This window comes from Microtus pennsylvanicus, chromosome 5 (assembly GCF_037038515.1).
Source record: "Microtus pennsylvanicus isolate mMicPen1 chromosome 5, mMicPen1.hap1, whole genome shotgun sequence".
Taxonomy (NCBI): Eukaryota; Metazoa; Chordata; class Mammalia; order Rodentia; family Cricetidae; genus Microtus; species Microtus pennsylvanicus.
Window position 1 is genome coordinate 83,036,205 of NC_134583.1, and position 24,472 is coordinate 83,060,676.

At 46.2% G+C, this 24,472-nt stretch overlaps 1 protein-coding gene across 1 annotated transcript; it reads right to left on the bottom strand.

The window, feature by feature from the left end:
* Positions 1-582: 582 nt before the first annotated feature.
* On the bottom strand, positions 583-21,077 carry Tollip (toll interacting protein). Its single transcript, XM_075972798.1, has 6 exons — positions 20,915-21,077; positions 12,732-12,881; positions 11,952-12,134; positions 10,672-10,824; positions 9,418-9,508; positions 583-3,582 (listed from the first exon to the last, which is right to left on the bottom strand). Exons 1-6 carry the CDS (start codon positions 20,945-20,947, stop codon positions 3,368-3,370), a joined length of 825 nt encoding a protein of 274 aa, XP_075828913.1. The 5' UTR covers positions 20,948-21,077; the 3' UTR covers positions 583-3,367.
* Between the last annotated feature and the right edge of the window lie 3,395 nt (positions 21,078-24,472).

The window sequence follows — 24,472 nt, forward strand, 5'->3', positions numbered from 1 at the left end:
ACTTGCCTTCAGAGATTAAAGAGAGCTTGAGAAGACTATCACACGGGTATTGATAACTATGTGGGGAGATACAATCGACTCTCTGAGAAATGGTGGGCACCAAAAATGGCCTGGAGAAGAAAGGTTAGAAGTATATTAAGTCGGGAAGTGATACTTTCACAGAAGAGCCAATAACAGCCAAAGTATTCGCTTGCTGCCACTCCCTGCAGAGCCCTGTTTCTTACTGGAAACACCCAAACTGAGCACCTGGTTCACACTGAGCCTCAGGCTTGTCTTCTCAATCACCTTCAGTGCTGCTCAGCACAACCCTGTAGTGGGTCATGAACAAGGGAGTTTACTAGTTCCCTGTACTAGTATAAAGTGATCTTTGTTTTTTTTTTCTTTTTTTTTAATTTTTCGAGACAGGGTTTCTCCGTAGCTTTTTTTGGTTCCTGTCCTGGAACTAGCTCTTCTAGACCAGGCTGGCCTCGAACTCACAGAGATCCACCTGCCTCTGCCTCCTGAGTGCTGGGATTAAAGGCATGCGCCACCACCACCCGGCTAAAGTGATCTTTGTTAAAAAACACTCAGGAACAAATATGGTAAACATTTCCTTATAGGACTTTATTTTTCTATTTTATATAGACCACTTATTAAATAAGAAGGCTGAAAAGTAAAAATATATCATATAATCAAAGAAAAATCTGGACTTGAACCCCATCCCCAAGATAACCACAGACACAGAGTTCTGAGAACCATTCCCACCAACCTCCAGACAGTGTTTCAGATGACACCAGTATCTGTAAAGAGTGACCTGGGAGGGGAAGGGCAGAACCCAGTTACACAACACTTCTCTCAACTGGGTAGGCGTCATTCACATGGTGAGATGAAAGCCAGTGGCCATGTCAGACCACAGACATGCAGCAGGTTACAACTTCAGTCAACCAGCATGTCCAGAGAAGAAAACAGCCTGGGCCATACCCAGACCCATACCCACCCTTAAGAGCTGGTTTGAGGGCAGGGGCTCCAGTGATCACCTTGTGAAACTTTGCTACCACCTTGAATATTGAAACTTGGCAAGAGCAGCAGTGTCACCCAATGAGAGCCTGGTCCCCACCCAGAAGCCTGTCTACACTGCTATGGCCTCTGCCTCGGAGCTACTCCTTCCAGCTGTAACAACTTTTTATCTCAAGAAGACTCAGGATGGGATGGAAGGCCAAGCAAGCCACGCTCTGATGTCTAGGCTCCGAGACAGGTCCTGCCAGCACTGCTTCTTCCCTTGCACTAGATGGGCTCTGTCACATGAAAGTCCAAGACAAGACAGCACAAAACCTATTAGAGTGGGGTCTCATTCAGGTTTTATAAAATGTGATCTTTCTTCAATCTATTAAAAAAATAAAATGTTCATGACAAAGGGAAGAGTCTTTGTTCAGCTCAAGCCTTAAATCTGTCTTAAAACCATCACTCTGCCCCGTCTGAGCAAACACAAGTTAGTGAATGCTGCCTCTGAGTGCACTGGGGGCTGCTCAGGGCTTGGCGGCAAATGCTGATGCTCCCCCCAGAACCTTACATGAACAAAGTAGCCCTTGCTCAGCCCATATCTCCTTAAGACAGAAGCTGATGCACATAGCCACACCTGAGACCTAGAGACAGGCGCTGAGATTCCTGCTCTGCAGAGTCTCAAGTCTGCTGGTAACACCAAGTGGACCACTTAAGGAGGTCCTGCCTGCTTGACTCATCCAGACTACAAGAGGGCATCTGTTTCTCAAGCACAAGGTCACACAACAGTCTAGAATGGAGACTTCCAGTGCCTGGCTGTGTTAAAGTGAGTGGTTCAATTTATTTAACAAACATTGGTCTTTCTTCTCCATTTTGCAGATAAAAAGAAAGGTTTAAAAACCTACAACTAAAGAAAAGTGCTTGTTACCACCATCTGGTGCTCACTATCACCACATATTGCCTTTAGGCTTACAAAAATAAATACTTATGAACAATACATTTGACAAAAAGCACCCCCATGGATGATAGAAAGTAGTATATTTTAGCTGACATTAAAACTTAATCTGTGTTTTTAGAGGGGAAAAGACCCAAACCGAAGCACTAACTTTCTTATTTTAAGTCTTTCACAAAAAGTCCCAACTACTACAAGTTACTTCATGCCCATATTGGTGGATCACATATCCAAAGGCAGGGTACAAACTCTTGGAAAAACAAGAAGCAACTGCAATGTAAGGCAAAACTGTAACACCATAAACATGATGATGCTTGCTAGCTTCTTAATGTTACCTGTACAGTGTATCGATTTTGAGAAAGTTTTCAAGGTTCTGAATCTTAGGACCAGGTGTCACCCATTCTGTCCCTAAATTGATCTATAGCCAGGTCATGGGCCCAAAGCTTTGCAACAAAATACAATACACGACGTCCACTAGACAGGTACAGGCACCTCTACCTCCATGAAGGTTTAATTGAAGCATGGGATTTCTATCACTCAAGCAGAGCTACAGTATGGGTCAACAAAGTCTGCTGCAGGTCAGTAGTGTCATGCTGCCTGAATGCCTTTTAGTAGTAAACACAGTGCCACACCTGCCCATCTCTGTCCTTCACTTGACTCTGGGCTGTATGATAAAAGCCTATCAACAAGATCAGCCCCTGGAGTAACTCCATAGTGCTGGTACTAAACAGAATGAGGTGGAAAGCAGACTCTAGCAGTGAGGGCCTAGGTGGGGCCTGTCTAGCTAAGCACCCGGTCTGGACACCTTCTATATTCAAGCTGGATTTCTGTGGCTGAAGCCTAGCCAGACAGTGACAGGTGATCTAGACAAGAGGTCAGACCTGCTAGATATGGCTGGGAAGTGTATCTCATTGGCCCAGGACTAGGTGAGGGCCCAGGTTCACATACAACACCAGAGTAAGTTCTAAAACTAACCTGCAAATAAGTGCACATGAACCTAGTGCACCATCAACAACCATCCCAGTTAGACTGATAACTTCATGACATCCATCAACTCGGAAGGATGCTGTACAAACTCTAATGTCCTGGCAGGGGGAGCTGTTTTCTTTAAGAATGCTTTCCAGAACAGGGTGAGAAAGGGAAATGCAGGTCCCCAAACAACAGGACCATTGGTCCGTGCAGTAACAGGGCCATGCCACCATCACCCAACTAGAGACAAGGAGGGAGCTGTTCCCCACCAACAATGAAGAGGACTGCCTGCCTAGAACCAAAAATCCACATGCATCCCCAAAATAGGTAGGAAGGGGCAGCACAGATGTCCAAGGAAGGGGTACGTGGATGGTCTTTCATTGGAATCTTTTGGGGATGGTGACCCTGGGGAGCCTTGGGTGGGCAAGTCCAAGGGTCAGTGGTGTGAGCCACGGGGCACAGGTGGGTCTAGGACTCTTCACCCATTTGCAGCAAGGAATTGATGGCAGCATCCTTGTTCCCTCTCTGGGCTTCAAGCACAGAGCGGATTACTTCCCTGTCCATGTTGGGAAACATGTCATGGATAGCCTTGAGGTCCTCCTCATTACAGCGGGGCTGAGGAGCCACAGCTGGTGGGGGCATGGCCACAGGAACCATACCAGGGCTGCAGACTGCAGGCATCCCTGAAAACAAAAGATGAAGTTTGGTTAAAAAGAGGGGGTCAGCCGGGTGTGGTGATGCATGTCTTTAATTGTAGCGGTTGAGAGGTAGCAGGTGAATCTCTAAGATCATGGCCAGCCTGGCCTACAGGGTACGTTCCAGAACAGCCAGGGCTAGAGAGAAACCCTGTTCTGAAAAAACCAAAAACAGTGGGGTTACAAAGCTGCAGTGCCGAAGGAAGAAACAATACATTTGACTTGCCTCAAAGGTAAAGGCTACCTTGAGTCTGACTTGGAAACAGACCCAACAAGAAGGCCTGTGGCAGATGGGCTGGGCCATCCTCCTTACCACTGAGGTCTCCTCTTCTGATGTATTTTCTCTCTGAACAAAAATTCAAGTTGGATCTTTCCAATCAGAAGTTACAGGAGCAAAATGACAATTTGGTAGCCATATGTGCTACTTCAAGAACTTAGAAGACTCCCCATAGACAGGCGTCCTTACTAAGAATCGGAACAGCAAAGTATTATTGCTTGTTTCACCCCACACTCCAAAGTCTGCTTCCATCAACATTCTAATTTACTTTTACAACCTAGCAAAGACATTACAGTAACCATGCAAGCATTGGTAAGATAAAGTGATATGGGGTGTCCTTCTGTATATGTGCTGCTTTTATTAGTTGATGAATAAAACTGTTTGGGCCAATGGCTTAGCAGAGTAAAGTCAGGTGGAAAATCAGAACAGAGAGAGTAGGCAGAGTTAGAGAGACGCCATGTAGCTGCCAAAGGAGGATGCCAGAATGAGCCAGAACCTTACCAGTAGGTCACAGCCTTGTGATGATACATAGATTAACAGAAATGGGTTAATTAAAGATATAAGAGCTAGCTAGGAATACAACTAAGCTATTGGCCAAGCAGTGTTACAACTAATATAATTTCTGTGTGATTATTCGGGTCTGGGCAGCTGGGACACATAAGCGCAGTCTCTGTTTACAGTAAAGCTACATACAATAGGCACTAAACATTTATATTTCAGAAAGGCTGTTAGCTTTTCACAATGAAGACAATACACATATCAGAAAGTACATCAGTTTTCAGCAGCCTAAGGTACCAGGGGAGCTAATTCTTTTGCCATGTGAGCAACGAAAGGCTGCTGGCAGAGGGTTCAGTACTGATGCTACATGGACCCCTGCACCCTGTGCTAGATGAAAGGACACAAACTGAGAAACAGAAGGTTTCCTAAGTACCCTGTGGGCCAGGCCTTTACCTTTGTGCCTTTGTCCTGACTGACCTGGGTAGGCTGCAACCACATATCTCACAAGTTGTTAGCATAATGCCATGCTGCTCAGCCTTTCAGTGATAACAAAGAAGGGGACAGAATGCCACCTTCACTGAGGATAGTAGACTGTATGTTGCCTGGCCCAGGTCTAAGACAGCAGTCTGTTCCTAAAAGGACTCAAACAACCTTAATTGGATGGATAAGTGCCTGTACACAAACACAGCCACTACACAAGGAAAGTACATGACTACAAACAGTACAGGTAGCACTGGAGAGATGGCTCACAACCAAAAATATAAACAGCAGTTCCCTTGGGGTTTTGTTCAGATTGTTTCAACATTTTTTCAACCTAGCTGGGTACAGGGAAGAAAGAACTGAGAACTATTGTAAAACCTATAGACCAACTGCATGGGGTCAGCATAGGGGAGCTGTCTACAGCCATCTGCTCTTATAAATCAGCTCCCTGAGGAGCAGGTCAATACATACAAAGAAGTAAGACTGACCCTGGTATCTTTCTTCCTCCAGAGTGGATACCAGAGTCCCAATCCAAGTTTGACCTGTCACCATGACTAAGTGTGGTCCAGTTTATCAAAACTTCCTTGAATTTGTGAGAGTAGATGTGGAGTGACTAGCCAACTTTGTAGGTAAAAGATGGACAGGAGCCCTGCAGCCTTGGGTTCCAAAGAATGTCCTTGTAGGTTCAAGTGGGTATAGGGAGAAGCCATAAATATGGAAATGAACCCATAGCCCCACTCTAAAGCACCTTGTTCAATAAGGGCCAATCAATGGCATTATCTTGTGATATGACAAGATCCTTCCTCTTCATCATGAACACAAATTGATGGTGTAGGAACAATTCATTTCCAATAGAAGAACATTTAGCTACAAAGCACACATTATGGAGACAGTGGGCAGGCACAATTCAGTGAAACAAGAGTCTCTTCACCAATAAATAGAAGGCCACTCAGAAAACAAAATCAAGGGAGCTTTCCATTCAAGAAGAACTGTTGACAGCACAGACAGCCTGGGCCCCACAATGGCCTCACAGCAACAGGCCAGAACTGACACCAACAGCCAAAGATCCCTGAGGCTTCTCCTGCTGGCTACATGGGCTCAGGAGCAGGCTGCATAGCATGGGACATTTCTAAGTTCTCAAATTAGTGGATTCATAAACACACAGCTAACCTTTGATCCTCAGCCTTCAGCTTCAGCTCAATCTGGAACCTCAGACACAGAGAACAAAGTCTATGTCTCCTGATATGCAGAGGCAGCTGGTACCTATTGGCTATGCACTGCCCCCTGGGCTTATGGCAGGGGAGGACCAATGGACAATGAGAACAGGCTAACTTTGAGACTCCTCATTCCTCTTCTATTGCTCACAGACTTATTTTACCTCAGGATCAGGTGCTTGAGTGCAGTCCTTTTTCATGCATGGTCTGTGTGCATGTACTTAGCACCCTGAATAGTCAAGGGTGTGAGTCTTTCCCAAGAGAGCAAACTCTGCAGGACAGCAATTGGCGCTAATGTGAAACAAGAAGTATCATGTGACTTGACCTCACTTTTGAGAAGCCAGAGAGCAACAGGAACTGCTGCTCTTACTTCTGTGGCCTGCGATACCCTGAAAGTAGCTACATAAACCAGATGGCAGCCCCTGTCAGTCTCTATACAGGACACCCCAAGTAATCTGATAGGATGGCTCTGTCATCACAAACATATAGGAATGATAAGAACCAAAGCTGGGCATCAAGTTTCAGTGAAGCAGAATGCTTATTAACCCTCCCAATGATTAAGATAAATACAAAACAAAAAAACAATTCAAGAACTTTTCTAGAACTGATTCTATTAGTGGAAACCTGGGTTCAAGGAGAAGTGGCTAATTCCAGCATGGAGGAAGGAAATGTACAACACAGCCAGAGGTTTCCTGTGTCAAAGTCAGGAAGCTCACACAGCTTGTGAGATATCAAAAAGCACACAATTCAGACTGAAGGGCTGGCCAATCTGGAGTCACTGAGTGACAAAACAAGATAGTAACAAATTATAGCTCAGAAAACAAAACAAACCTCAAGCCCACATTGCTACAGCTATCAGTGGACAGTTCAGTCTGACAAAAACACAGGCAGCAACTGTGACCTTGAATATAAGCCTTGGGCAGATACTAGAGATTGAAAAGGCACACTGTGTGAGCAGCAGTAACAAAAGAGCAGAGTTCTAAGCAGTATTCGGGTACACCTGGCCAGATAGACAGGGCAACACAAAGAACGGCAGGGCCTGTCACAGGTTTTGGGAAGACCTAGCTCCACTAGCCCCATGGGCCTGAGCCCCTTCAGAGAACAAATGGGGATGAACCTGGCTGCAGTTCTGCAGTAGGTTCCCCTTGGCAAGTGTCCTCACTTCCTGGAAGCATGCTTACATGGGGACAAAGCAGACATCAGAGGCTGGTCTCCAAAGGAAAAAATATTCTTTTATTTCTGTGGCAGCCTTTCCATCAGTAGGAGACTGCTTCTAACTTTCAAGACGTACATCAAAAGCAAGGATTAAAGTCTATTTATAGAGGAGTCTTCCCTAACAAACATATTCTAGAGCAGTCTAGGGGCATTACAGAGAAGGAAGGACAGGAAACTGGTCAACAACTTTTATCTTTTATTCAGAACAAGTTCTGGTGTCAGTAACTGGACATAAGTTTGTCTCTGCTGCCTCCCTACCCATATGCCCACCTAAAGATATGCTCAAGTCCACCCGTGTGCCTGCAGATAGGCCTTACTTGGAAAGAGGTATTCCCTTGTTAGGATGAGATCATAAAGGAGCAGAAAAGTCCTTGTCCAGTGAGCATAAGAGACAGAAACACATAAAGAGGATGGTGACCACAAGAGTCTAAATAAAAACAGACTGGGGAGATGTGGCCAGAAACCAAATAATGCCAAGAGCTGGAAAAAGTAGAAAGGGCCCTCTCTGGAGCTTCAGAAGGGATTGTGGCCCTCGTTTTAGACTTCTGGACTCAGAAACTGGGGGAACATACTTTTGCTGCACAGTCCCCACCTGTGACCCTTTGTTTCTGCTACAATAGGGTACCCTTTTTGCTCACTGCATTCCACTCGGCTCTCCCCTCAGGACAGCTCAATGACAATTCTGTATACACCAGTGATGCACAGCACAGAGCACGGAGGGGACTGCATTTCAGAAAGAAACCTGGGAATCACTTTGGGAATCCAATCCTCAGACCTCATGATCCAGTCACTGAACTGGGGTCAGGACTCCAGAGAACACACATTCTGAGACCCCATTCTCAGATTTCTAAGGTTCTCTCATTGAATAACCACACTGTTTACAGTCCTGGGTCATGCTCCATTTAACTGGTTTGCCCTCTATTACAGGTTGTATATTCTGGTCTCTGTGGACTGGTAACAAGGGTCCAGAGGCCTGGTGACGTACCCTCCCTCTCCTTTGCAGATTGCTGCCCTTAATTCCTGTAGGCAGATTTATCTCAGGCAGAAGGCCTGAGCTATGTCAGGGCTGTTTTCAGGCTATATGTGGGTGGATCTTATTCCCAAGTCCTGCACTATCTTCTCTAGCTCAGCTAGCATAGGGACTGAAAGGTTAACGAGTCACTCCATTCTGGTTGTACAGGACTCTCAGACCCCACAGAGCTAAGCCATAGCACCTCTATGCTGTCCCAGCTCCAAGATAACACCCATCCTGAGCACTAGCAACCAGGGACCACGCAGAACAGTTCCCACCCAGGACCTCCTATCTCCTCTTGCCCTATAGATCCAGCCATCCCCAACTGCCTTAGCCTTTGATCTCCTTTGGGTAGCAGGATCACCACAGTCTGCTTAGACTACAGTTCCCTGGACTCTGGCAGAGAATGGGGGTCACTGCAGGCCTGCCCTGATGTCTACTCTCAGAGCCACAGTCTTTCCCACTGGCTGAAGCAGCTATGGTCTCACCCGGCGTGTCCTGTTCTAGTGGGAGAGCCAGTTGGGTACTAGGCACTGTGAAAGTCAAAGAAAGACTAGAAAGAAAAAAAAAACATAAAAGCTACATCTTGACTTTATGACCCAAGCAGATGTTAATTTACATGGGTAAATACTTTCAAATGAAGTCATGTTTTTTAAGATGCAGTATGCCAGCTGGGTACTGGTGGTGCATGCTTTTAAGCCCAGCACTCAGGAGGCAGAAGCAGACAGATCTCTGTGAGTTTGAGGCCAGCCTGGTCTACAGAGCTACTTCCAGGACAGGCTCCAAAGCTACACAGAGAAACAAAAGAAAAAGATGCAGTATGCCCTGCCTAACAGGAACCAGGTTTTCTCATTTCAGTGACCACATAAGAAAATGTACAGGACCACATTTCTACACCTCCAAAAACTACAACTCACCTCACATGTGCCAGCAGTAGGGAAAACACCATTTCCTATGTATGCATAAATAATTGAGGTATGACACTGGAGTCAGTTTCAGAAGGCTCTTCATTTGAAGTAGCCATCTTCACACAATTCTACACTACCTAAGCTTCAGAGGGATGCTGGGCCTCACCCTCCTCAGTCCTACTCTGTCTCAGGACTGCCTACCAAAGAAGAGGCACACACCTGCAATGGGCACATAGCCGACACCCTGCTGGTACACAGTTGGCATCAGAACCACAGGCTGAGGAGGCATCATCATGGCAGCTGGGAGGGACTGAAACACAACAAAGAAAAATATGGGGGTCAAGGAGGATCATATCATATGTAAATCTTGTTACTTCCATTTGCACAGTAACAGTCCTAGCCACAGCCCAGGCATTAACACCAAGAACACGGTGGAGTCCTAAGGCAGAATGTAGTGGCCTTGGCCACTGGCTTCATCTGCACCAGCACTCCAGCACACCACCTCCCCTTGGCTGGAAGACTTGGGCTAACACATGCTATAGAGTCACAGAACTACAGCAACTGAAATGCGATCTAGAATCACTCTGGGCTAGGGGGACAGCTCAGTTAGGAAAGTGCTTATAAGCATAAGGACCTGAACTCAACCCTCAGCTCCCATAAAAAGTCAGTTTGGGTGGCACGTTTCTATAATTCCATGGCGAGGGAGGGAGAGAAAGGAAGATACCCGAAGCTCATTGGCCAGCCAATCCAGTGGAATAAATGAGCCCCACTTTCAGTGAGAACAAAAGTTAGGGTATCAGTCATTGACCTCCTGTGAGCTGCCACCACCACCACTCTTCACACAAAGCTCACTTCGGCGTCTATTTTGGAGACTGCATCGGTATCAGTAGCTTCTCACAGAAGTACTAACTGTTTTGTTTTGTTAAAATTTATTTATTCATTGCGTCTTAGTATTTTGCCTGAATGTATGTATGTGCATCATATATGTACCTGGTGCCAGTGAAGGTTAGGTTAGGGGATCAGATTCCCTGGAACTGGAGTTACAGCTGGTTTAGCCACCATATGGTCCTGGGAAGCAAACCTGGGACTTTCTAAAGAGCAGTCAGGTTCTGCCCTGTTGAGCAACCTCTCCAGCCCCAGCTCAAATAATCTTGAACTGTAGGTGAGCTAGTACAAAATGGACTTGTGTTACATAAAATGCCTGTTAAAAATAGGTAACCAACACTGAACACCAGAAGGAGACACATGCAGGATGGTCAAGCTGAGGAGGCCTGTATACAGGGTGCTTTATACTCCCATGTTCTCATAGGCTCAGTAGCCTAAAAGGAAAAGGGCCTGGGTAATACAAAGGAGAGAGTAGAAGCCCAGACCCCCAACCCTGCCTCCCTGACTTCCCAATGTTCTGGGAGTCATAGCTCCCTCAGGGAGGTACCATACTTCTTTGAGTATGGCCTCTCCAGACAGTGGACTCACCGTGTAGGACATGACCAGGTTGATCATGCCCTCCTTGTCATCACCCTGCCTCCCACTTAGGCTATACCACTCATCCTCCACTTGGCCTTGCTTCAGGGACTCAGGGATGGTGATGTGGGTCCAAGCTATGCGGTCGTCCATGGAGAAGGCTCGCTGAGGAGGACAAAAGCGAAGTGACTTTGTCATGGCCCACAATGACCCATGTTATGGAGACCAGTTTTCCCTATGGCTGTAACTTGACCTGGACTGTTATTTGCATCTTCTGTCTTCTTGACAGGACAGGGTTTCTCCTCACTGCTCCAGTTTCCTTCAAGGAGCTTCCCATTAAACTACAATCCCAGACCTACATGGATCATCTGTAACCTGACCACCACTTCTACCTTCTGAGTGACCACCATAAGACCAGGCCAAAGGATGGGAAAGAATCTCTGGGCTGTCATCGGGCTCAGGGATGAGTCCTGTCTTCCCCAGTTCTTCTGGACCTACTTCTAATCCACCAGATATAAGCTGCAAGTCTCACGCCAAGTAGGTACAGAAGAGGCAAGAGCTCCAACGCATCATTCACAGCCCCAAACCTCCTTTTTATATGTTCCTACTATTGTGAGGACACAGAAGGAGAAAGGGACAAAAACAAAACAAAGCAAAACAAACTAAACAAACAAACAAAAAAAAACAGAGGCAGAGAGACAATACAAGGAGGAGGCTGCATCCTCCTAGCCGGGCTGCCCATGCCCAACTCCTCTTTGGCCCACAATGTTCTCATTCTCTTCCTACCACCCTTTGCTCTGGTTTAAGGAGACAGGCACATGTTTCTAGATCTAAGCTACCAGAAAACACCTTCAGCCACCTGAGTTTCTAGACTCAGGTGCAATAAGCTGCAATATCTAACTACTGGCATGGCCATGGGACATTGCTGACAGAGCCTATCACTCATGCCTGCAAAAACAGTGCTCCCACCACTGGTGGAGCCTGATTTGCTTGAAATTGACCTACCCATGAACAGCTATTTTCATATCCTGCCCATACTTGTATCACTGGTGATGGTTCCCAATGGACACTGTCAAAGGAGCTGAGAGAGAAAAGCTGTATCTTGTCATCCAGCCACAAAATGCCAGGTGCCCAGGCAGATTACACCCTGTCACCTGGCCACTAAATGCTAGGTACACAGGCCTGAGCACCAGTAGAGTAGTCTTATGACCACAACTGCTAGGTATACTGCAGCACCCCCAAATCTACTAGATCCCAAACTTGGCAGATCTGGACACTGGGATGTCCCTCACCTCATCGAAGATCTCAAGGTAGAACGAGTCCACACCTGGGGGCACCGTGCACTGGATGACCTTGTTCCAGCGAGGGTTCTTGGCACCATTGTGTGCTGTGGGAGTTTCATAAACAGCATAACCCAGACGCAGGCGGCAATAAGGGTCCATGCGAGTCATGCCGTAATTCTTTGCCAATTTTGCCTGAAATAACATCAAGTTTAGAAAAGGAGGCATCTACCAGAAGAAAGGAAGGCAAGTGCTTACCAAAACTGCTTATCTCATAGGTTATTTCCCACTGCATGAAAAAACAGCATTCAAGTTCACCCAACCTTACCAGTAACCAGCTCCTAAACGTGGTGCTAGTCACTGCTGGACTCACACAATTCTTGGAACCTGGCCACCCCTGGCAGTGAGCAATTTAGACAAGACCTTTAATCTAACTGTGCACTGATTGTGCACATGCTAGGCCTTAGAATGCAGCTTAAGTTGAGCAGAAACCATAGTTTGCAGGGCAACTGTAAACCTCAGCTGCTCCAAAGGGGTTAGGGAAATCATCCTCATGGAGGACAGTACCCAGCATGGACCAATAGTGATTGATTGTAAGTATCCTAGACAGATCCCTGGGAAATCAATAAATATCATCAGATGTTTTTCAGGAGTAACCAGAATCAAAAAAGTTCTATTTGTCCACATGGGAAATGAGTTGTAAAGGCTGAACTCCCCAGTCCCATGCCCAAGCACAGCCTACCACCTCTTCTCCTCAGTCCCACCAGTCTTCAACAGGAAACTGAGACCAACCTGTACTACAGTAATGCTGAGGCGGCCCACGGTGCCAACTGCTCCTCCATACTGCAGCTGCTGGGCTGCCTGGGCATCCAGCTGGATCTGCTGCTGCTGCTGCGTGGGCGTTATACGGAGGAAGTCCTGGGGGAGCTCACCAATATACACCTTCCGGAGAGGAAAAAGAAAAGAGTAGAGTCAAAGCATGTAGCTGAGCAATCTCACAGGACTACCTACTTGCCTTGAGCCAGTGTCACTCAGGCCCTGATGACCTACACGCACACACTACTTCCTATCCCGCCTAACTGTGGGCTCCCACTGATATGCATCAAATAGATTTCCAGTTTCTGCAGGTTTTTCAGCTCACAGCACCTGGGAAGCACCTGTCTCTGAGTGTTCTGGGTGCTCTTTTCAAAGATCCCTGAAAAAGGCAGATATGATGGCTCACTCCTGCAATCCTAGCACTTGGGAGACTGAGCCAGGGGAGTACTGTGAGTTCAAAGCCAATCTGGGCTACATAGTGAGTTGCAGGCTACCTTGGGCTATACACAAGACCTGTGTCAAAAAATAAATAAAGCAAGCAAGCAAAAGTCCCTGGATCCCTGAGTCTGGGCCTTTATCATTTCCCCATTTATGAATTTCCAGCAAATATAGACTAGTCGGAAGTTTAGAACCAACCAAGAATATAGCCCAGAGTTCTCTGTGGGCCACCCCTGAGCAGTTGGTCTGATGATGTTCCCACTGCTCTTCTCTAATTTAAAAAACAAAAAACAAAAACAAAACAAAAAAACTAACAATGCCTCATTGTCTGGTAAGGGATATGTCTGTGGTCTGTGAGTGGTAACTAGTCAGCAGCAGGCCCCTCTGCACCTCTGGGGTCACTCAGTTCAGAGCCAGGCTCTCACTGGCAGAGGCTTCCTGGAAAGTAGCTGTGGCCAGTGACACCCTCTCCTACCAAGAAAGTCACAGCTCTCAAAGCCCAAAGCCTCTCTGGGATGGACAGCCTTTCCCCAGGCACATCACACAGACTTCCAGGGAGACCAGGAAAAGAAAGGGTGATGGCACAAGAGTCAAGAACCAGAAACACTTGGTTCCTCCCAGAGGAATTTCTCACTCACACCTGTGCTAGTTGCAAGTAGTTTAGAGAGTGCTCCTCCAAGATGTATAACCAGCTTTATCTATGCATTAAAAGTGGGTTATTAGCAAAACCAGACTTTCTTCAGCCAGGTTCTTGGGGTTAACCTATATAGGTCAAGTTCTTGCCATAGGAACAACTACCAATTGTATGCCATGTATTACAGCTGTAGGACCATAGCAAGGCACACCTGTGTCTCCTAGGGATACACCCAGAAGAGCAGACAGGCCAGTAGGTATTACAGTAATAGGTCACGATACAGGCAATCATGGGAGCAGCTTCAAACATGGAAGTCAGGAAGGCCATGTGAAGCAGGTCAGGGTTGTTTAATTTATTTATTTAAATTGTTTCTTAACTGTCCCTTTCTTGGGACTGGAACCTCCAGACACTGCGATTTCATATTATACTCTTTCAGGCTTTCATTAAAGAGAAAGAGACTATTGGGGGTGGGGAACGGCTAGGAAAAAATGTGGCAAGAGGTGCAGCTATGAGGAAGAGCACTTGCCAAGCACACACAATGCGCTAGGTCCAAAGGTTTAATACCCTTGCCCTAAAAAGATCAAATTCAAATGTGCTATTTTTCAATAAGGATTTAACCATAAAATTATAAATAGGAAAGGAAAATTTTAACAATGTGAGTTTAATAGTGTTACTAATGAGCAGAAAACGACCTTATGGTAGAGAAAGCTAACTCACCCTGCCTTAGCGAGGTGAACCATCATTCAAACAAGGACGTGACATACCACTCTGAATCCCTGAATAATGTACCTCCTCAAAAAAAAAAAAAAAAGCAGCCAAAGTAGAGATGGTCAAAGGCAAAGGCAAGGTGCTGAAGGTGCCCACAGCAGGGAAGGAAAAAAAGCTGAATCTGGAGCATGGACTGAAGCCAGTTTCATGGCAGTAACAATGGTCTGTGGCAAGGGCGTTAGAGGAAATGGAATGATAAAGGGGGAAACTTTTTTCTATAGATTTTTCCTTAAATATAAAATTATTCAATTCATAAATTTAGTATAAAAAGTTTTGTCTTAACCCAAAGAGGGAGCAGGAAAAGATGGAAGACTTCAGCCCAAACCAGATGACAATCAGGTTATACAACCAACACTTGCTTGTCCTGGGAGGGAAAAGACAAGCCTGCCTGTTGCTGCAGATCCCTCATGATTTGTCTAAATGAGGACACCTCATGCTACACCTAAAGGAAGCCACCACTGTCAGCATAGTAAGGAATGCTTCAAGAGCAAAAGGTGAATCCAGGCATTGGTGCAACTCCTGTAAAGCCAATGACTCCATGGGAAAATACCATCTATAATAGACAGCTATTTTAGTGAAGCTGTAAAATACAGGGCTAGTGCTAAAATGTATTCTTGCCAAATATTCGTGGAGGAAATGTTTGGCCACATGAAAATATATTTTTTTTATCAAGGCTTAAAGACTTAGGAATATTAAATGATGAGTTCTGTTAATAGACTCAGAAAGGATCTTTTTTACAGTTTTACTTAAACTGAGTACAAACTAACAAATGATTTTAAGCATGTGTGTTAAACAATTTCCAGGCACCAGTCCCATGGAAAAGCTGCAGGAGTGTAAGCATAGGTATGCTCACTCCTTGTGGCTCAGGAAAGAGAAAAGAACCACCAAGCAATGTCTGTCTTCCCTTGTCAGAAACATCTGTGTGCCCCCGACCCATACTCCTCAAAAGAAATGGAGTATTTCTGTGTCCCTAAAACAATGCAAGGAAGCCCCAGGACCCTGTCCAAAAGGAGGGGCCAGTATGCAGGGCACACTTGGCTTCACCCTCGGCTCTGTGTAGCACTTGATGGCAAGTAAAAGTAGGAACAAACAGACTAATTTAGTGAATGAGGGCAAACACAACACCCAGTCCTTGCATCTGAGACACAGCCTATGGAATTTCCCCACAGTCAGAGAAGAAAGTTGTCTCTCCTAGGGTTGTCCAAAGGCTTTTGGCCTGCCCAGCATATCTGGGACAACAAAAAGGCAAGAAGCCACTACTCTAGAGTTTGGGGGTGGGTGGGTGGAAGAGATAAACAAGAACACAATTACTTCAATGGGTGGTTGTGCAAATGTGTGTGTGTGTGCATCAGTGTGAGGCAGTGGCACCAGAAAGGCTAGAGGAAGCAAGGGAGGATTTTGAATAAGCACCAGTTCACAGTTTAGTGCACTTTTGGTAGCTGGGCAGAGGTGGATCTGTTGCCTGGTGCCAAGGCCAGGAGAGCTTTCCAGAGTCAGAGATCACAGAGATTCCTACACACAAGACTAGCTGGTGCTGTGTCTCCCCACAGTCACCAAAGCCAGCCCCAATCCCTGCCTTCAACAGGTACCTAGCAACTACCACACAATCCACCTATACCCAGATACACCGTCTCTCTGATGTTAAAGCAGAAATGGTATCTGAAAAGGATTCGATCACAGAAATAATTATGTTTTCTGAGAAATGAAAAATAATTCATAAGGACCCAGTATCTCACTAGTTCATTTCCCACACACTGGGCCTGGTGCATTCTCTATACATAAACTTGGCACATCCTCACAAGCCCTGACAACAGTTCTATAAATGGTAACTGGATCTCAATCAGAACAGAACTGCACTTAAAGGCATTCAGAGATTTACACTGAAACTCTGAAGAGAAGTAAAATAGTGACTGGGATGACAGCGGGGCAGACTTACAGAAGACTGAAAAGCTCCTGTCCACTGCAACTCTTCACAGAGCCCCCAGGAGCTACAGCGAAGGATGCTAAAAGATTCTTACTTCAAAGTAAGGCAAAGGGATCCTGACAATAGACTAAAGAGGATTGGGAAGAAAATGACACATCTCAGATCTGAGCAAGTACTGGCTACATAAAAACACTGCTGCTCAAAGGAAAGGAGAACCATCACATATGGCACAACAGCACCAGCTATGGTTTTTGCACAGACTAACAGAGAGAGAGAGAGAGAGAGAGAGAGAGAGAGAGAGAGAGAGAGAGAGAGAGAGATATGCAACCAACTTCAAATCTACAATAGTGTATGTTGAAATCCCTAGGGTAACTCCCTAGAGAAAAGAAATACACCAAACCTTTACCAAACTAGTGAAGAAATTACTACTGAACTGAATTTTAAAAGATCTATGTTCAATGAATCAAAGCAAGAATAGAAACATGTAGGACAAATGGAAGCCTAAAGTGTTAAAAAAATGTATATATTATCCTATATAAAATAAAGCTATTTAATAGATTCTAATAGAAACTGGCACTTCTTAGATTTGACTTTTAAGGATACAATTGTATGATGCTGTAGGTAGATCCCTCTTAAACATAAATGTTGAATAAAATGTAAAGCAAAAAAAAAATAAATGAAAGAAAAACCCTGTTAAATAATTACTAAAAGGAAAAATAATTACTAAAAGCCATACTATCATACAAAGTAAAAGGCAAGAGGTCAGTGGAGGTCACTATGTGGTGGCTACAGACTGATGTAGGAATGCTAGACTTGTACCCAGGCATAGCCTCATCTCAGAATCCAGAGCAGACATTCCCAGGGACCCAGAGATACAGGCCTAGTGGCCATCTAGTGAGCACAACCTCTTGCTCAGGCTCTGCTCTGTGAGGATGCATGGACACAAAGGCTGCTAACTCACACAGGAGGATTGAAAGCTATCGGTATGCAATAGCATTCAAAAAGAAAGCCGACATATGCCCTAAAGAAGTGAACTCCTTCCTCCATTACTAGAAAATAAGAAGCCTATATTTTGCCTTACTTTAAAAACTGTTTAGGGACAACCCAGGCACCTCTGGCTGATGGGAAAATCTTATCTTTAACAACAGATCAAGTTACCAAGTGTAGAACATATGATCAAATTCAATCACCCTTTTGGGGCTGGAGAGATGTTCAGAGGTTAAGCACACTGGCTGCTCTTTCAGAGGACCCAGGTTTAATTCCCAGCACCCACATGGTTCACCTCCGGGGAATCTGATCCCCTCTTCTGACCTCCATGGGCACCAAGAATGCACAAGGTACACTTACATATACACAGGCAAAATGTTCATACACATAAAAAAAATCTAAAAAATAAAAATAAATCATCTTTTGCCATCTCTAATCAAGTCACTGGCTCAGCCACAATTATCAGAGAAGAACAGGACTGATGGGGTCTAGACAGGCATGGGCACTAAGGACCACCCACAGAATGAGGAGGGCCAAGGCTCACTGGTTAACCAGCATCTCAAGCAGGACAAGTTAGCGACTGCCGGACTCCACAGAACACATCTATAAAAAAAAGACCTTCAAAATGTCCCCCTCTACATCTATCTGGTGCAGCCTCCAGGCAAGCAAGACCTTCTGCATGCGTCCCCACAAGAAGCAGAGTCTTTAAAGTCACTTGGTGCAGTAAAGGATAGGTGTGTGGACTAGGTAGCAAAAGGGGTAATTTCAAAATACCAGCATTTTCAAAAGCGAGATGGATACAGGTTAGGGTGTAGTGCCCTATGATGGCTACTTAAAAACAAAACAAAAAACTAAAAATGTAAAATATTAATGTCCCAGGGAAAAACATTCCTTTACGACTATGTGGAGTGTTGGCTGTCCTCCTCACACCTGCCCCCCTAAACTCTCAACCAAGAACAGAGAATTCCCCACCCCCCTTGCCCAGATGAGTGTTCCCTGCCTTCTACAGCCTGCCAGGACACTGTCAGCCCTTCCCTACTCACCGAGGTGAAGGGTAATTGCAGAGACAACCGCCCAAGCCTAAGTCCAGGCTCCTGGGATGGGGTCTCTGAGCCAAGGTCTAACTCCCTGCTGGGTCTACACAAAGAAAGCTTTAGAACTCAGTACTGAACAAATGTGTACTTTATCTATGTTTGGAAGCCAGCATTCTGCTTATCTTTACAGCTCCACAACCCTGAGGATGCCATGAATAGCAGAGAACTACCACACTCTGACAGTTCTACTAGACCCTGACAACTGGCTTAAAAAAAAATAACAACAACAAAAGCAAAAAACAAACAAACAAAAAAACCTTTGCAAATATTAATGAATCCAGAGGCATATGGGTAGATCATTCTAGGTGAAGGAGTCAGTGAAAAGCTGAAAACTGAGAAAGAAATGCACTCTGAGAAATGCCACTCACCAGATGAAGGTCAAGACCTATTGTAAAAGACCCTGACCATGACCCATGCAGCCCTCCCACACCAAGTCCACACCTTCCTGCTTTCAATGGTTCGGAGCACAGCCCTGATGGTAACCGTTATTCTCTGGCTTACATGGGTCATCATGCATAGCTATGTCCCCATGTTGCACGCTTGTAGCTCACTATCTCTCCAATTGCTCTAAATATTGTGGCTACTAACACTACAATGAAGTCTGCACATCCCACATAAAGCCTGATATACTGGTCACTGATGACAATTTTCAGAGCCCAGACCCCCTTAAGGTTACAGTCATCAAGAGTGCTCCTAAAAACCACTCAGCTGCCTATATTTATTTCTATGACAGTGTGGTCCCTAGAACACTGGGCAAGTGGAAAGAGCAAACATCAGGACTTGACTGCACAGATTCTGCTAGTATGGACGTCACCTGACACTCCCAATTACTCATCACAGTGTTTTAGTCCTGCTCTGTACACACCGCACCAGGGTTTCCCTCAGCAGCTTCTTACTCAATTAATGACAGACAATGAGCTCACCACAGAAGTAAGGACACCCTCAGACCACACAGTAAGGAAGGGTCCGCTCTGCCTGGCCGTGTGTCCACTTGGCAGGGGACATGAAAAGGGCAAGTACTGGCTCCCTTTCTCTTCTAGCAGCCACCACCAATCTTCTGTAGTTTGCTGAGACACAGTGAGGATGGAGAAGGATCGCTGAACGTGAAGGTAACTCCAACTCTAGAAAGCTCACTATCGACTGAAAGGGGGTCAAAGCTCTCCAAAACAAAACAAAACAAAACTTACTTTAAAAGCATCTAAGCAAGCCTAGGGCTTTCTTCAAAGTCAGAAATCAGTCAGCTGCCCCAAGGAATTATCTGTTACACACACACACATACACACACATACACGGAATGTATGTCAACACGTCAACACCAAGCTGTCAGGGTGAGGGACTTGGGAAACTTGCAAACACATTCAATATTAACTTCAGAGAAAAGACGGTGGATGGAGCCATCAGAACTGTGTTCTACTACACACAGCTGCTGTGAGCCAACAACATCCGACCCACACCTGTCTCAGAGCTACTGGGAGGACAGTCACACGAGGGGTAGGGGAGACAGGCAGTGTCGTGGAGCCCACGGCAATCCTTAGGAGACATCACTGATGGCTCTCCCAAGTTCTCTGCCCCCTTCTCACTGACAGATTAACAAATGAGGCCTGGAAAGGCGGCCACTAACTGGGCTCAAGAGGCAGTACCCTATTCGCTACAGGTGCAGCCAGAGGAGGAAACAGGCACAACTAAGGGCTGACTACGAAGTGGGGTCACCACCTCCGAAACCAAGGTGACCAGGTCATCTCTCCTTTTGGGGGACCGAGGGTGTCCGGCTCCACTCCTCTGCGAGACCCTGGGAACCAAGGCTCCTATCAGTTTGGGAAATTAACGGGGTCAGAACCACTCTCCACGCGGGGAACCAAGAGTGTCAGGGCCCATGTCCATCTGGGAGACCAGGGGATTGGTTCATCTGGGAAGCGAGGGGTTCAGGGCCTTTTTTCCACTTGGGGAACTAGGGATGTCTGGGTCCCTCTCAGTCTGGGGAACCAAGGAGGGTGGGAGCCACTCTCCCTTGGGTTGAACAATGGGGTCAGGGTTCCTCTGTGTGGGGGACTAAGGAACTGAGGGCCCCTCTACATCGAGGGGCCCGGAGGCTTCAGGACCCGTGGGCATCCTGGGTTAACCATCAACCTCTCTGCCTTCTTCCACCCGCGAGACCCTCAGGACCAGAGTCGCTACTCCGTTGGGTACCCGAAGGTGAGACCCGCGCAGCACCAGGACAGTCGAGCAACTCGCGAGGGTCCCCGCGAGGAGCTGAGAAGAGGAGCCCGATCCCAGACTCCGCTGCCCTCGTCCGGCCCTAGCTCAGGGAACTCACCGGCCCGCGCTGCGTGCTGACGGTGGTCGCCATGGTGCTGCGGCGGCCCTGTGCCTCGCCGACTGCACGGAGACCCGCCGGGAAAGCTCTTCCGCCCCCACCACAACCTGCGTCGCCGACCGTTGTCCCGCGAGGCGATCTGCGCCTCAGTCAGCTGACAGTCGCCCCGCCCCGCCCCACCCCGGCCTTTCCAAAGCGCAGGCTCTTCCCAATGGCTGACCCCGCCCCTTCCGGCTCATTCGCGCATGCGTGCTCCGGGCTCGGAGGGGGCGGGTTAAGTCTTCCCTGTACGCCTGCGCAGTGACTCACTCCTGGAGTCTAGTAACCCCTTAAGATGGCTGCCAGACTATCTGCGCATGCCTGAGCCTGAGTGTTTCCTAGCGTGTGCCAGCCTGTTCGCCCACAGCGGGCACCCAGAACGGGGACGTTCGTCTCATATCCGTCGAGTCACCACAGCGTCTAGTTCCCTAACTGAAGATAGCTATGAGACCACCACCTGCAGGTGCCTGATCCGCTAGAAAAAAGAAAACTGGTGTTTGGCAGCTTGAGAAAACAGATGGCGGTAAAACCAGCTACCCTCGAGCCCTTGAATTACCTCAAAATGCTGTGGGAGGAAGAACATTTATATTTAAAATTTAAAAAAAGAAACCAAGCCGAAGGAGAGGCAAGAGTGGGCTGGAACACTTCCACCCGCCTTGGATTTTGCTAGATGAATGGAAGAGATGGAAGATGGAGCCCTAGGAAACCCAGGCCACCCACTCTTGCCTCTTCAGAGCACTCTCCTCAGAAGGACGTCTGGCCAGATAGACTCGGTGTAGTTCCTGTTTGGAGTTTTACCCTGTGCTGGTTACCCTCTGCATGTGTGCTCCTGTAGACTTGGTGCTGCCATTACTCTAGTACGCTTCATCACTCACCATCTTCTCTTGTGTTTCTTTCATCTCTAAGATCATACATTCTACCACCATTACCAGTCTCTTCCTTGATATCACATAGACTGCATCTGGACTCTGTCCCACACGGACAACTGTCTCTCCAGTTTGCACTGGTCTCCAGCTCCTGTTGCCCCAAATGTTATCTCTCTGCTGATGAAACTCAGATGGAGGAGGACTCAAGACTCAGCACCCAATGTGGCAGACAGAGTTTAAGAAACCCATGATCCCTTCCCATAACATTTCCCAGTAAGTCCCCAAAGTCAATCCAATGACACAGTCTGTCAGAGCAAAATCACAACCTTTGCTCTTTGTTGACTTAAAGCTCTCTTAATGGTGGTGGTCATCTGGCAGGACATAACCTTACCTGTTTCTACTAGATTTTCTGTAGATGGCAGCAGCTCTGGTGTGTGTGGGCTGTGGTAGAATTTGCCTGGGTTACTTTGCAGAAGCTTGAAAACTACCTCTGTTGTGAGTACTAACTCTCCACTCAGTGGAGAGGTGTTATGAGTAACAGAAAAAGGAAAAAAAAAGGCTTAGCATCTCTGTCTTCATCATCTTGTATTTGTCCCCTTTGTTACCTTCATCTTGACTCAGATTTGTAGAATTTTTCTATTGATATGATAAGACCAAGGCAACCTAAGGTAGAGTTTATTTTGGACTTATAGCTAGAGTCCATGATAGTGGAGGTAGCAGAGGTAGCAGTTAGCGGGTAGCTGGAGCAACAGCTGAGAGGAAAGCAGGAGACAGACAGCACATTAGGAATGGCATCAGTCTTTTGAAAATCCACAGCTTACCCCCAGTGACATACCTCCTCCAGTGAGGCCACACCCCCTAATCCTTCTCAAAAACACCAACTGGGGATCAAGTACTCAAACCCAGGCCTGTGAGCTCACCTAACTACAAGGTTCTATTCAATTCTTCATGTAGGCACATATCTATTGTCCTGACAAGCAGGAGGCTGAGGCAGGAGGAGGATTGGAAATTTGAGGAGGCCAGCCTGTGCTACAAAGCAAGGGGGGGAAACAGCTATGTCCAAGACTGCTGTGTCCAGGGCTACTTTGGACCCAACCACAGTGACTCAATTATCTTAGGTCCCACGACCTTTTAAGGCTCAGACCAAATCACAAGAGCGGGGTGTTTAAGCAGGACACTAGCTCTAAGCGTAAATGATTACTTCTAGGATTAAGACAACTGAGTAAACTTCAGGGCCAGAGTAATTTTTCAGGGGAAGGAAAACATGCCCACGGACAATGAAAAGTTACCAAAGTTTAGTCTTCTCCAGAAAAATAAATAAAAGCCACTGCTTCCTTGGTTGAGTGAACAGCACAGTCACCTCTTCAGGTGGCATTAAGTCCCTCTGCTCAGGAGCTGAAGTCTCAGTAAAGCTTTGCCATTCTTGTACATCGCTTTGTGTTTGGTGACATTGTTTTTGCTTCTATACTATAAGATCAAATCATCTGATGACAGGTGGTAGTTATATAAACATAGAAGATTATCAAAAGCCATCCAGTGTGTCCTTGTGATCTGTGTGTTTTGATCTATGCAAGTTTTACCTCAACGATTTAAAAAGTTGGTGACAAAACATCTCCTATGCATCTGACAGGTTGCTAGTCTCAATTTATGAAAAAGCCTGACCAATTTATAATAAAAAAGTAAAAAAATCAATAAAAGAAGGAAGAAACTAGTTGAAAGCAATATGATTGTCTCCATACCCATTGTTGTAAAATTATTTGCCATGGGCTCATGTGTTTAGACGTTTGGTCCCCAGTTGGCAGCCCTGTTTTGAAAGGTTGCTGAACCTTTGGGAGGTGGAGGAAGTGTGTCATTGAAATCAGGCTTTGAGGTTTCTAGCCTGGTCTTACTTTCTGTCCACTCTCTGCTACCAACTGCCTCCCTCTCCTGCTGCCCCACCTTCCCCTGACACAGACTGTACCTTCAAACTATGAGCTGAAAGAAGCCCTGCCTGTCTTTTCATTTTGTCAGGTGCATGGTCATAATAATGAGAAAAGTAACTAGCACACAACTCTATAAATTCTTAGGAATAAGAGTTATCAGGAGGGAAAAAGGAAGCCCAAGAGAGGTACCTGGCTTCAACAGATGCACCGGCTGCTCCATCCAGAGAAACATGTTTTGTGAGAGCTCACACAGGAGCTTGAGTTGCAGAAGCCCATGCACTGTGAATTCATGGCTTAATATACAAGAAGACCTGGACTAGAAAGTATTTTTCTTTAAAAAATAAAAGAAGGATTTTAAAGACTCAAATATTCAGGTGCAAGTAGGTGCCAAGTATCATACTTAAGCATAGTTCAAGATTTTTTTTTAATCAAGCACTTGTTTACCAGAATATGAGCAGGGATAAAAATATATGGGGTAGTTGGGCATGCCAGTCCCTAGCACTCAGGAGGCAGAAGCAAGCTGATCTCTGAGTTGATGCCGTCTGGTTTATGTAGTGAGTTCTAAGCCAGCCAGTGCTATAGAGTGAGACCCTATAGCAAAAGAGGGGAGTGGGGAAAGAAAAAAAAAGCAGAACCATGAGGCACTAAGAGCACGGTACAGAGGGATATAAAACAACCCCAGGCACCTCTATTTCCACCTGGGGAGCTGACTTAGGAGGTTGCAAACAGAC

What these genes read in the sequence shown, in the direction of transcription:
- Tollip (XM_075972798.1), bottom strand. Translation starts at nt 20,947, where the DNA reads ATGGCGACCACCGTCAGCACGCAGCGCGGGCCG. An exon ending in TCAGCACGCAGCGCGGGCCG is followed by an intron (nt 12,882 to 20,914) that starts GTGAGTTCCCTG and finishes CCTCTCCGGAAG; the next exon opens with GTGTATATTGGTGAGCTCCC. An exon ending in TCAGCATTACTGTAGTACAG is followed by an intron (nt 12,135 to 12,731) that starts GTTGGTCTCAGT and finishes ATGTTATTTCAG; the next exon opens with GCAAAATTGGCAAAGAATTA.